Genomic DNA, 12,484 nt, shown 5'->3' with positions numbered 1-12,484 from the left:
TAGGCAACACCATTCCGCTTAGTCCCACGCTATACTTAGCACCAAAAACTGCATGGCCATCCTAGCGGGAGTTCATTTCAATGGAACCTTGGGAAAAGGCTGTGTGAATCCATGGCCCTGACCCCCTTTAAGCAATGGGGCCACTAAACCGAATTTAGAGAATTAATGAAAAGCCGATCCTCCACATCGAACCGTATTACGGAGTACAAATGTTTGTTCTAATTAAAAGTACCTTTTTTGATTCTCTTCTTACAGCCCTGCTGGCCCTGCTGATCCCCGGCTAAATTTTTATTTAAATTGTTACTTCCCCCTCCTTTCCGCCAGGCCGTTTCTTTCATTCCCTCAATTAACCTCAAACACCACCTCAAACACCCTTTCCGTGTCTACCCTTCTACTTCCTCCTCTTCACCACATCCTCTCTCCACAGGAAATCTTTCCTTCTTCATCTACCCGCTACAATGTTCAACTTCAACCTCTTCAAGTCCGCCCCGGCCGAGTCCGACTCTGCGCCCGAGAACACCTGGAACTCCAACACTGTTGCCATGCAGCAGCCCGCCAGCCCTGCTGCCCCCTCCACCAACCAGCAGGTCGTCTCTGAGCAGCCCGTATGTCCTCATATTCTGATCACTCACCACCATGCGATCTTCAACTAATCAATATTTGTTCTTTCAGGCCAACCAGGAGGGTATGTCCATGCAGCTGCGCGGTGGTGGCGGCGGTGGTCTCTGCTGCGGAATGTGAGTCGCAAAAAACAAGCCTTTGCTTTCTATAGATCTTCATGACACTAACTGGTTCCAGCTGCGCCGGTCTGGCCTGCTTCGAGTGCTGCGAGATCTGCTGTTAAAGAAGATTTTCCCCGCGAAGAGGAGATCGAAATCGAAGAGCCACACGCCCTTGACGATCCACGATGAATAACCCTGGGCTTGGCCTTGATTATCTTCCCGGACTCTTCTCATGTTTCCTGCGTCATTTCAAGGCCTTAAGACCAGATGTCTATGCGATTACTATACCCAATGCCAAACAATGCGAATCACAAATTGATTGCCCATGTTATCTCTGATTCTATGATTCTACTCGTTTCCTCGTTTCCTCGTCTCTCGTAATGCTCATTACCAAAAAATAAATATTATGTAGTTTCCATCAAGTCGACGATCGCCGATGAATGGCTGTCCGCAGAGCCGCATCCACATCCCCTTGTCGAAACCCCGGCGCTCGGCCCAGGATGCGAAGATTGGCGAGAAGCACTAGCGATGATGGCGTTAGCTTATCCTGAGGCTCAACAGATCCTATGACGCGAGAATGGCAACTCACATTCAAAGAAAGACTCCACATCCAGCACATAGTGAGACGAGCCTAGATACTGCGTCGCACCCATCTCGACCGGCGAAACGTAATGCTGTGATGCCGAAAGATCCGGCGATAGACCATAAAGCAACCCAACCGTCGACGCCGGAACCTCCATCCACATCGTCGACGAAGCGCCGAGTGTCACCCCCCGATCTTCCAGGTACCCCTGAACATCATGACAATCGAACCACTCGCCATCGAGATCGAGCACGCGCAGATAATCGGCATCACTCATGGCCAAAATGCCATCGGCGCCATGATTTGGAGGCTCGAAATTCCCACTCCAATCTTCATCCCAATCCTGGATCCCACCCCGCTGCAAGATCCTAGTCATCCGCCGCAGGATCTTCCCTGGCCGGCGCAATTTGTCAGGGTAAATGGGCTGTCCATCTGGTCCGATGCGTGGGTAGTGAGTACCTGCGCCGCCGAGCTTGTAGAAGGGTAACTTGTCCACCACTTCTAGTGGGTCGCCGATCTCGGCTCGTAGTATGCGCCGGTAGTTGCGGCGGATGCCTGGCATATCCTGGATGCATGGGATGAGGCCGAAGACTCGGGCCATCAGGTCGGGCTCTGAGCGTGCATCTGAGAGCCATCGGTATGTATGCTCTAGACAGAAGCGCTGGAGACGACGGGAAAGATTTGATTCCTGGTGACTATAAGTGTAGATGGTGGTTGTTGGGAAGAGGCGATTGATAAGAGGGGATGGGGATCGGGGATGGGGGTAAGCTTGTTCTTGGGGATAGATTGTGATCGAGTGATCTTCTGTATTGGAATGAGGGGAGACATGATATCCGAAAGTCTCGCGTGGAGTGTTGGTATTTTGTCCATGTCCATCACGGTCACGGTCACGGTCATGGTCGTCGCCATTTGCACTTTCCTCCGGATGTTGTACTCTGCCAATCTCCGCAAGGACCAACTGTCTTGTACGGGCGATCGTCGACAAATGCCCACTGGTCAGACTGTTCGAGGTCTCGACCTCGGGCTCCGCGCCTATCAGATCAGATACATTCTGCAGAGTCTGTTCAAGCACTTCTACGCGGGTTTTGAGGCCCTGGATGGTTGCCTCTTTCTTCTGTCTGTAGGTTCGTTGTGCCCGACGGATTTGAAGTCGCCGCTCCTGCAGCGGAGTTAGTCATGAGGGATGTCCGTGATTCACTAATTCACTGATGCACTTGGATTGGATACCTCGATAGCAGCCGCATCCTTCGCCGTCTCAAGTCTCGGGCGACCTCGTTTGCGTGAATGACCCACAGTCACGGTCTTCTCCGAGTTGGACTTGGACGGTTTGGCAGAGCGCGGGCCCGACTTGCCCGGGGAGAAGTCGAAGCAGAAGCATTGATATCGGGTTTCTCGGTCGCAGGGGAACTATCTGGCGTGTCGACTCCCAGTGGATGATGATGATGATGATAGGACTGTTGAGAGGGTTGCAATCCTCCTCCTAGTTCCAGGTACGATCTGGCCGACAACATGTCCGGCAACTCCGGTGGCTCCGGTCGCGAATCTTCCCACTCAGGCATGAACAAGTGCAAATGCTACGAGGTCCAAGGGTTCTGACGGATTATTTCGAGTTCGAATACTCGTATCCCGATGAAAGAGATGATGATACGGATTACATTAAACATGATATCGGTGCGCGGGCTTACTGAGTTGCGCCTTTGGATGTTGAATAATCGCAAATAGGGAGACCTCGGCAGTCTCCGCTTCCCTGCAACCCTGGGAACCCCTGCAATGCAATCCACCACAAAAGGGAACCACATTTGTTCTGCAGACCTTCCAGGCGGCCTAGCTGCCTAGCTGCAGCTCTTTTGTCGCTTAATTTCCGACCTTCAATCTTCCCCGGATTCAACTGTTCCTTTGTTCGGGGAGAGTGGAAATGGAGAAGGGGAACCGTGGTCCATATCTGTCTGTGATCTTACACATTCCCTATCAGGGATATGCACGCCCTTCTGCGAACAGCTGGAATGTGGAAAGCTACACTGTTCGGTGTGAAACACGCAAACTCAAGTTCAGCTTCTGTGGGGGCTCTGAGAACAAAGACGGTGCGACGGGCTAACCGGCACGGGCTCGACTCCCACACCGAGCACGAGCGACCGATCTGATCGGAGTCCACATTGTAATGAGTGCGAAGTCCGACGACCCATTGTATCTGACCTCCGTACTAGCCCTCATTGGCTCTATCGACGTGGGATCATCCTGTCTGTGTGTTGCATCCCCCACCCTATGATGCTCTCAACCGAGGCCCTGGCCGTCCGTACGTACGGACGAAGGAATGAATGAAAAAATTGATATATATTGCCGTCCCCCTTAGAACATCTTCTACCTGATCGTCGATGATCAGCTTTCCCAGCGCGTCGCCATCATGACCCCAACCTTTATACTTGGCTTCGCGGCCGCAGCCGTGATCCTACACATCGTCCGTTCCCTGGTCAACTCCTGGCAACACGCGCGCAAAGCTCGAGAGCTTGGCTGTGCCAATGTGCCAATGTACCCATGCTCCGACCCCTTTGGAATCGGTAACTTGAAAGCTTCGCTCGCCGCCGACAAGGCTAAGGCCCTGCCGGCGCTCGCTGAGCAACGTGTGCAAACCATCAGTGATATCGAGAACCGCAACGTAACCACCTTCATTATTCGCAATCTCGGTCGCGATCTTTACTTCACCGTCGATCCCAAGAACATCCAGGCAGTGCTCGCAACCCAATTCAAGGACTTTGAGCTCGGTGAAATTCGCCGTCGCAGTGTTCACCCTCTATTGGGTACCGGAATTGTACGTCATACCATGGTTGCCACCTAAACGGTGGAGGCGCAAGGCATAAGCCTCGCTCCATCAACCACAAAATGGGGAATATCTGTTTTTATACTAATCTTTATATCCCTATTTAGTTCACTGCTGACGGAGAAGAATGGTCCCGATCCCGTGGGCTGCTGCGACCACAGTTCACTCGTGAGCAGGTCAGCCAGCTAGAGCTCGAGGAATCTCATGTCCAGAAGGCTATGCAAGCTCTGCCTGTCGCAGCCAATGGATGGACTGCGGCAACTGATATCCAATCTATCTTCTTCCGATTGACCATCGACAGCGCAACGGAATTTCTCTTCGGTGAGAGTGTGGAGAGTCAGCTTGGTGCGATTCAAGGACTACAGCGAATCGAGGACTCGTTCGCTGGCTATTTCGACAACTCTCAGTGGGTCTGTGCCCAACGATCTCGATTCGAGAGGCTCGCTTTCATCGTCAACAACAAGGAAACCCGCCACTCTGACCAGCAGGTCCACGCGTTTGTGGACAAGGTCGTTGACCGAGCCCTAAAGGCCGCCAAAAATGAGAAAACCGCCCCCGCTGATGCCGAAAAGTCCGGCCACTACGTCTTCCTGAACGCTTTGGTCGAGGTAACCCAAGACCCAATCGAACTGCGCTCCCAGCTCCTGAACATTCTGCTGGCCGGCCGAGACACTACCGCCTCGCTACTCAGCTGGACCTTCCTAATGCTCGCCCGCAACCCGGAGATTTTCCGCAAGCTGCGCGAGACCATCATCGAAACTTTCGGCACCTACTCCAACCCCCAGAACCTTACCTTCTCCGCGCTGAAGAACTGCCAATACCTGCAGTACGTTATGAACGAGTCTCTGCGCCTGTACCCTGTCGTCCCATTCAACCGCCGCCAGGCTGCTCGCGATACGACTCTGCCCCGAGGCGGTGGTTCGGATGGCGAGTCCCCCGTCTACCTGAAGAAGGGCAATGCCGTCGTCTACAGTGTTCACGTTATGCATCGCCGCAAGGACCTCTGGGGCGAAGATGCCGAGGAGTTCAAGCCGGAACGTTGGTCCAACCGCAAGGCTGGATGGGAGTATATTCCCTTCAACGGCGGTCCTCGTATTTGCATCGGTCAGCAATTTGCTCTTACCGAGGCAGGCTATGTCATTGCTCGGTTACTCCAGCGCTTTGACCAGATTGAGGATGTCAATCCTGATCAGAAGCCCCGTTGGTCTATGACTCTGACTGCCGCCCCGGCCGACCTGGTCACTGTTCGCATGCACGAGGCAGCTGACGCATGATAGCTGCTTACTTGGAGCAAGTAAGCTTATAATTTAAGATTCTCCTTTTTCTTGGTGGTCTTTTGCATCTGGGGGGGAGAGGGGTGGCCTAATTTGTTTTGGATTTTGCATGGTGCTTTACCCTTGGTACCACTCAATAAACGACCCTTACGATATCTTTCTGTGATGAATGTACTTTATTCGCTTCTATTCTGGAAATGAACTTGAGCTTCTTACCATCCTTGACGGTATTGGTGGAAATAGAGTGCACTTGTCTATATTCGCTTTTTGAAGCATTTCATTTCTATCTTCTGGTAACAAGGTTCACATTCCTCGAACACGCACTGGAAACCGCCAGGCTATAAGCCTCGTCAATGGCCGCTGCGTAATGCCACACATAAATTACTCATACAATCGGACCAGGCTGCTGAGGATTCCGTTTGGGTCTGAGTGAATGACTGTCGAGGCCTTGGCGCCAGGCATCCGTGGCTAGTCAGCCTGGACCCACCTTGTCTATGTATAGTAGGGAGTCTGGATAGCTTCAAGTAATCTCATCACCACCATCAGTCACTCAGTCCGTTCTCCTTTCGTACTATTGCATGGTATCCGTTATCCTCCGCTGGTAGGATATGAGTCCGGCCTACTAGCAGTTTCATTTTGCCCTCTCGGTGCGTCCCTCACTTTCGCTCAACAACTACCTGAGGCCTCACTTGTGATACTGAAGTCACCAAAAAGTCTTCAACTAAACTCATTTCGATCGGAAAGTCTATTCCTGAGACATCTACTACCTCGATCTGTGTGAATTTCGCCTTCCCAGAAAGTGAACATACCCTACAAGAACAGCAACGCGTTTCAGAAGAGAAACGAACCCCCAATTGTGAGATCTCGAAATCGTTTGAACACACCTGAAAAGGCGTTTTGACAACTAAACTAGACTCAGAACTCCAAGATCACGTCCAACACCGCTATGGCTGACAACCCTACCACGGGTTCTGCTGCTGGCAATGCCACCGCGAACAACGACGGTGCAGCTGGCAACACTCCCGAAAGCGAAAACAACCCTCAACTCTTGACGGCTGATATGCTCAATAAAGCAGTTGGCAGGCTTGATATTATTGTGGCAAAGCACTTCCAAGGGGGCGCTGACAAACTTCCTGATGACGCCCATCACCAAGCCGCCCCGGACGCTCCCTACCTTGGCCTCCGCGATAGCGACGACAACGGCGACTTCAAACTACGGGATAAGATATCAGCTCTCGATGAATATCTGGCCACCATTCCCTCCATGTCGGCAGACAGAGCATTCCTCCAGGATATGATGCGCACATACGATCTATCAATGGAAAATCTAGCACAGGAGGCACAACACTACCCGCTCGAGCTCCGGGGGGCCATCGCTACCAATGCAATGCTAGAGAAGATGATGGAGGAAGACCCCAGCATAACCTCCAATTTTGACAGTGAGTATCTGAAAAAGATCACAGAAACGAAAACCCGTTTTCAAGCCGCCGTTGCCTGTCAGGATAAGAAGATCGCAGAGAAATCGGCGCCGATGGAGGAGGACCAGTCTGAGGCAATGGAGGATTAGAGAGGATCAGAAGAAGGTTCTGTTCTGTTCTCGTCTTTTTTTTCTTTTATTGTTGTCATTTACATGGCGAGAACGCCTTTTTTATGGCGGCGGCAGGCGTTATGGCCGTCGACCATCGGAATACCCACATAACTACAAGTTAGTTACCACTAGTTAGTCACATACCGGGCGTCAGTCCCGGAGGAATATCATGATCTCCACTCCATCTGTCCTCGTTTAGTGATATCTCATCTTATCAGTTACTATCTACTGGTAAGCGATGAGCCCAGCATACTAGCGACTGCATTTTCTGTTAAGGCGAGGTGCGGGGTGCCTCAGGCTCTCTCCATCTCGAACTAACTAACTATATCAGCCTCCCTCCTTCGTCTTCATTACCTACACCTTTCATCATCTTCGTTTGAACACGCCACAAAAACAATTCTGACAACCAAATAAAACTCAAGTCATCAAGAACACACAAAACACCACCATGGGAGACAATACTGCCTCTGGTGCTGCTGCCGGCAATATCACTTCGAGCAACAACGGAAGTGCAGCTAGCAACGCTTCCCATAACAACCCTCAGCCGCTGACTATGAAGCAAACCAATGAAGAATGCGACAAAGCAGAGGAAGGTACATCTATCAACCCAGCGAACTCCCTTCAAGAGGGCCCTGGCAACTGACGATGCCCGTCACCAAACCGCCCCCGACTTCCCATATTATGATGCTATCGTATTTACAAGCTTTCAGCGAATCCATGGCCGACAACCCCCCGGTGAGACAAAGATCGTCACTCCAGGAGTTGGTCGACGCACACGATCGAGTAATAGATGATCTACGAGAAATGGGCGATCCATCACCAGATAGACAGCGCGATGTTCTCGTGGCCCGTATGGCCCTCGGTGCCGCTGCATCGACAAAGCGGTGCCTTGAAGAGAACCCCGAACTAATCTCTCAACTTGATGATGAGCTTCGAGACCGGGCCATGGCTGTGATAAATCATCTTCAAACCTTCAATTCAAAATTGAATGAGAAGATGGAAGAGTATCTAGAGCAGGCGAAGGAGAAATAGTTTGAGGCAATGGAGGAGAGAAAAGGAGAAGAAGGTCCTTATCTTGTCTTTTCGTTCATGACTTTTCTGTTCATGGCGAGGACGCCTCTGTTATGGGGGCGGCCAGTTTCATGGCCGTCGTCCATCTGATTATCGACGTTTCAGTTGGTTCGGGCGTCAGGCCCGGAGGAATTTCATTATCTTTTCCTCCATCCGTCCTCATTCAATGACATTTCATGGTATTAGTTACTATCAGCCAGGTGTCTAATAGTTAACAGCAGGGCAAGACAGAAAGTCAAATAACCTAGGTCTCGGATCTGAATGGTTGCTGGCATGTTCATGCATTTACATCATGAAAGTCGTTCTGCCTCCTTAGCCGTTGTCTCCCCTCTTTCCACTCTTGAAACATGAGCGTCCGCTCCTCCATCGACGCATATCCATTGAATAAATTCCCCGGGTCTGTCAACTGAAGTCCATCCAGAATATGGCTAAGGTTGAATACCGTCATCGGGATTTCATCAACAATCACTTGTATAAAGCCAATCCGCTCATAAAATACCCCAGCAACCCAATCATCATTATACCCCAGCCGGAGTAATGAAGAAAGCTCAGAAGACACATACGAAGCAAGCCACTTTGGCCTAATCACAGGAATGTCTCCAGCCCGCGATGTATAGTACGCCTTCGACCGCCATTCCTCGAACCCAAGTTCCGGTTCTGAAAGCCATTGACCTTGCCATACAGGTGGAGTTTGACAATTCAACTGGAGCTTCTCGATCACAATGCCCTATCCTCAAACGCCCTCCCAAGGGCCACTCTTGCTCTATGATTCTTAACCCGCGTTTCACTATCAGCGATCCTTTCATTTTCCCCAACGAACACGATAGATTGGATCCGGGATAGCGATTCCTCTTTTCCCAATCCCTCCACTGGAAAGTGCTGCTGAAACCCAGTACTCTCAGTCAGGCGTGTCAAATTCTCCTGTGAAGGAAAGGACGGGCCGCGCTTTAGAATCCGCTCTAGCAAACTATAGAGCATTCTGGCAAAAGGGGGCGGATTGCCGTTTGTTTGAGACTCAGTGTCTCTAAACGCGTTATAGTGTCGAGTCGCAGAAGTTGCAGAGCCAAAAACCCGGAGGTTGACCGTCAGCTTATCAATACAGTTGGACAGAATCGGGACAGCGAGCCAGGTCGGCCATAGGTAGCGGCCCTGGACTATTCCGACATCAAGAATGTACGACACTCGACACCGAGAGAGGACTGCCTTTGTCTCAGCGGAAATTTGGAGGTTGACCAACAGCAGTGCCCGAGCTGCTGGGATTCTCCATTCGGGTTCCTTCGCGTACCAGACGCGCTCGCAGAAGAGCACGCTGTACTTGGTGTCGTGTAACTGGACGCGATTTGATGGGTACAATAACCCGTCTGTACGCTGGGAAGGGGAGTAGAGCACGAGCTCGATGAAGATAGATATGTGCACATTTTGTCTCGACGGTTGTCGTAGCAAGTGTTAGGTAAACATTAGGGCCCACGCAGGGTTCTGGAGTTCTGTCTGCTGAATGCTGCAGAACGTGGGCAGCTATACACTGTAATTGGCCACTCACCATATTTGGGTGATCATCGCCTTGGCTCTGCACTAGCCTCACTGTAGAAGAGCTCAACACCGACAATATCTGATTCCAGAAGCTGCGGGATAACGTTATGTTCATCCATCACGATATGGCTCTCGAACACCCAAAACAGTCACAAGAGAAACGGCGAGTCGGCCATCTTACTGGTGTGCTGCGCCTCAGTAGCATCTAGCACCGGTGGTTCAAAAGTCAGCGTGGGTCATGAAGAGACAGAATATAATCAAAAAGGCAAGCCTACTAGCCTTGTCTGCAATTACTGATGAGAATCGGGATTCAAAATATTCAGGTACCAGTGGTAGAGTATCTCGACCATTACGTGCCAGAAATAATGGGTGCAAAATGGTTGAATTGAAGCACACTGAGAAGTAAGTACTAGTAGCAGGTACTAGTAAATCTTCTCAGCGGCAGAAGTGAAAAAATATACAGGTGAGGGAAAAATCCTCCAACTAGAAAAGAAAGTAATACCTGACCCAACCGAACAATCTCCTGTTCTATATCCTACAATCGATTCCCCAATTATACTAATCCATGCTCTACAGGCACTGGTGATAGAACTCATTTTGCTTGACACAAGTGAGACCACTGGCGCAAGTAGTAGCACCAGTCCAGTTGGCTCCGCCACACTGGTAGTAGTGAGCAACAGTACCACCAACACTGGGAGTGCTGGTGCTAGTGCTAGCGGGCGAGTTTGTGGAGGATTGGATAGAGGAAGGAGCGCTAACGAAGGTAGTCGGGGCGGCGGTGGGAACGACGACGGGAATAGAGGACAGGGAGGAGGTTGCGGTGGCGGTGGGGGCATCCGACTCAGCGGAGCTATCAAGAGAGCTGGAAGATTCAGTTGCTGGGCTAGAAACTTGGGCCTGAGTTTTGGGGGTGCTGATTGCCTCTGCGGCAGAAGATGTGGTGGATGAAGCAGTGGATGAAGTAGTAGATGAAGAAGTGCTGGTGCTGGCCGCAGTGGTGGCGGCAGCAGTGGTGGTGGAGGTTGAGGCTGATGAGCCAGAGCTACTCACGAAGTACTCCTTCAGGATGGGCAGGTAGGTCGAGTAAGCAGGGCCATCAGTAGGCTCCATGCTGTACATGTAGCTGCCCCACCAGGGGCCAGCTGCCCACCATTCAGCGCCCATCCAGACATCACTGTTGTCAGACATGTAAGAGAGCATGCCCTTGACGGCAGTCTCGCAGTCAGAGTTAACACCACCAGCGAACTCGCCGATGAAACCCTTCTTGTTGTTAGTCTTCAGCCACTCAGTGGCCGCAGTGATGCGCTCCTTGCCAATGGTAGAGCTGACACAGGTCTCCGAGGTGCCGGAGCTGTCGGAGTCGAGGTACTGGTGCATCTCGTAGACAATCTTGTCTTCAGTGTCAGTAAGGCCCTTCATGTTGTCGTTGTTGTCAGTCCAGGACCAAGCACCGGTCCAGGCATTGCCCTCAACGAAGATGTATTGGGTGGTAGCACCGGCAGCACGGATACCGTCGATGGCGGCCTGGTTCAGGTTGAGAACCAGGGTCTGGTCCATATCGTGGTACTCGTTGTCTAAATGTATGGTCAGTGTTTGGAGCTTCCAGATCCAAAAAAAAAACCGTGTTCAACGTACTGGTGTCGAAGATAACCTTCTCGTTGGAGGCAAACTCAGTAGCCACGGTCTTCCACCAAGCCTTGAAGTTGTCGGTGGAGGAGATGACACTTCCAGAGCTGGGAAATTGTGAGCATTCTTCTTCTTTGTATTTAAGTGAAGAATGAAAAGAGAAACATACTATCTTCCGTAGTTGTGAGGATCAAGGACGGCATAAGCACCGCTGTCGGTGATGAACTTGACGGTCTATGAGGAATATCATATTAGCATCAACACTGAAAACCTCTCCCATCCGACGATCCATCCACTTACAGACTTCAAGTCACTCAGGTAGGTGGCATCCAGGGTTCCAGTCAGGCTGGAAGGAACCAGACGCTCCATAAGGAAGGGAACACGGAAGATGTTCATGCCAGCCTCGCGCAGGACCTGGATCTTGGAGGTCTCGGGCCAAGTGTAGTCGGTACCGAGGGTACCGGGGATGTTGCCCTCACCAAACTCAGCGCCAGACTCGCTGACACCGACCCCTAAGTAAAGTTAATGCCTAGGTTTATCATGATAACGGGCATGGTAGTTGAAAAAGCATACAGGTGAAGCCGTTAGCACGCTTGGACACGCTACGCTTGTTAGGGATAACATCACGGCCCCGGGGTAAGCGTAGGCCATGGTGGCAGCACTGGCTGCGAGAACAACGTTGGAGAACTTCATCTTGGTTGAAAGATAAGAGAATGTATGTCGAGCTTGTCGAGAAAAAAAAGATTGAAAGAATGGAATCTAAAAGAAGGAAACCAAGAAACCAGTTCTTGATAGCGAAGGAAAGGAATGTATGCGATGAAACGACTGCCAAGGAAAGATCGAAACTGCAGCCATCCTCTGACTTTATATACCCTGTCCTCGCTTTGGAGGGGGCGTCGAACAGCGTCTTCCATTAGGCTTAGCGGTGTCTAACAAGCATCTGATACTTGAGGTGGGTTCACTGTTCAAGGACCCACCAGGCAGGACCACTATACAGGTCCTTAGCTCATTGTGAAAAGGATTTCTGTGGAGACGACCAATCTAGAACACAGTATTGCCATAGTTTCTCCGTGTGATGGGTTCGATAGTCGATCCAGGGTTAGGGGTCAAACAGGGAGCCTGATTGCTTGGGAGCCACTAGTTATGGCACGAACGGCCTGGAACGGCCATTATCTGACTCTAGTGTAATCTAGTTTTATTAGCATCTCTGTTATTAAAGACATTGGCTCAGTGACTAGGGCTCATAAGGTACCCGGGCCGTGATGAGATTGGCGT

General features: G+C 51.0%; 7 protein-coding genes across 7 annotated transcripts; 4 read left to right on the top strand and 3 right to left on the bottom strand.

Annotated features, from left to right (window-relative positions):
• Window positions 1-458: 458 nt before the first annotated feature.
• On the top strand, window positions 459-844 carry N7509_002628 (uncharacterized protein; the record flags this gene model as incomplete). The annotated part of the gene is made up of 3 exons (XM_056627265.1): window positions 459-605; window positions 673-737; window positions 799-844. The coding sequence occupies 3 exons, from the start codon at window positions 459-461 to the stop codon at window positions 842-844; spliced, it is 258 nt and encodes an 85-aa protein (XP_056493060.1).
• A 296-nt stretch (window positions 845-1,140) lies between these two features.
• N7509_002627 (bZIP transcription factor) lies at window positions 1,141-2,864 on the bottom strand (the record flags this gene model as incomplete). Its single annotated transcript, XM_056627264.1, has 5 exons — window positions 1,141-1,244; window positions 1,312-2,464; window positions 2,533-2,652; window positions 2,714-2,759; window positions 2,800-2,864. The coding sequence occupies 5 exons, from the start codon at window positions 2,862-2,864 to the stop codon at window positions 1,141-1,143; spliced, it is 1,488 nt and encodes a 495-aa protein (XP_056493059.1).
• Window positions 2,865-3,706: 842 nt separating this feature from the next.
• N7509_002626 (cytochrome P450) lies at window positions 3,707-5,394 on the top strand (the record flags this gene model as incomplete). Its single annotated transcript, XM_056627263.1, has 2 exons — window positions 3,707-4,111; window positions 4,228-5,394. The coding sequence occupies 2 exons, from the start codon at window positions 3,707-3,709 to the stop codon at window positions 5,392-5,394; spliced, it is 1,572 nt and encodes a 523-aa protein (XP_056493058.1).
• Window positions 5,395-6,340: 946 nt separating this feature from the next.
• Window positions 6,341-6,961, top strand: N7509_002625 (uncharacterized protein; the record flags this gene model as incomplete). The annotated part of the gene is made up of 1 exon (XM_056627262.1): window positions 6,341-6,961. The coding sequence occupies one exon, from the start codon at window positions 6,341-6,343 to the stop codon at window positions 6,959-6,961; it is 621 nt and encodes a 206-aa protein (XP_056493057.1).
• A 666-nt stretch (window positions 6,962-7,627) lies between these two features.
• Window positions 7,628-8,014, top strand: N7509_002624 (uncharacterized protein; the record flags this gene model as incomplete). Its single annotated transcript, XM_056627261.1, has 1 exon — window positions 7,628-8,014. The coding sequence occupies one exon, from the start codon at window positions 7,628-7,630 to the stop codon at window positions 8,012-8,014; it is 387 nt and encodes a 128-aa protein (XP_056493056.1).
• Window positions 8,015-8,770: 756 nt separating this feature from the next.
• Window positions 8,771-9,596, bottom strand: N7509_002623 (uncharacterized protein; the record flags this gene model as incomplete). The annotated part of the gene is made up of 2 exons (XM_056627260.1): window positions 8,771-9,421; window positions 9,594-9,596. 2 exons carry the CDS (start codon window positions 9,594-9,596, stop codon window positions 8,771-8,773), a joined length of 654 nt encoding a protein of 217 aa, XP_056493055.1.
• A 557-nt stretch (window positions 9,597-10,153) lies between these two features.
• egl3 (putative extracellular endoglucanase/cellulase) lies at window positions 10,154-11,902 on the bottom strand (the record flags this gene model as incomplete). Its single annotated transcript, XM_056627259.1, has 5 exons — window positions 10,154-11,157; window positions 11,219-11,316; window positions 11,379-11,434; window positions 11,510-11,721; window positions 11,809-11,902. The coding sequence occupies 5 exons, from the start codon at window positions 11,900-11,902 to the stop codon at window positions 10,154-10,156; spliced, it is 1,464 nt and encodes a 487-aa protein (XP_056493054.1).
• Between the last annotated feature and the right edge of the window lie 582 nt (window positions 11,903-12,484).

The sequence above is a fragment of the Penicillium cosmopolitanum genome, assembly GCF_028827165.1.
Source record: "Penicillium cosmopolitanum strain IBT 29677 chromosome Unknown utg000004l:1.0-4361866.0:1.0-4365735.0, whole genome shotgun sequence".
Lineage (NCBI taxonomy): Eukaryota > Fungi > Ascomycota > Eurotiomycetes > Eurotiales > Aspergillaceae > Penicillium > Penicillium cosmopolitanum.
Note: the sequence above shows the minus strand (reverse complement) of the source record. Positions and strands in the feature narration are given on the sequence as shown.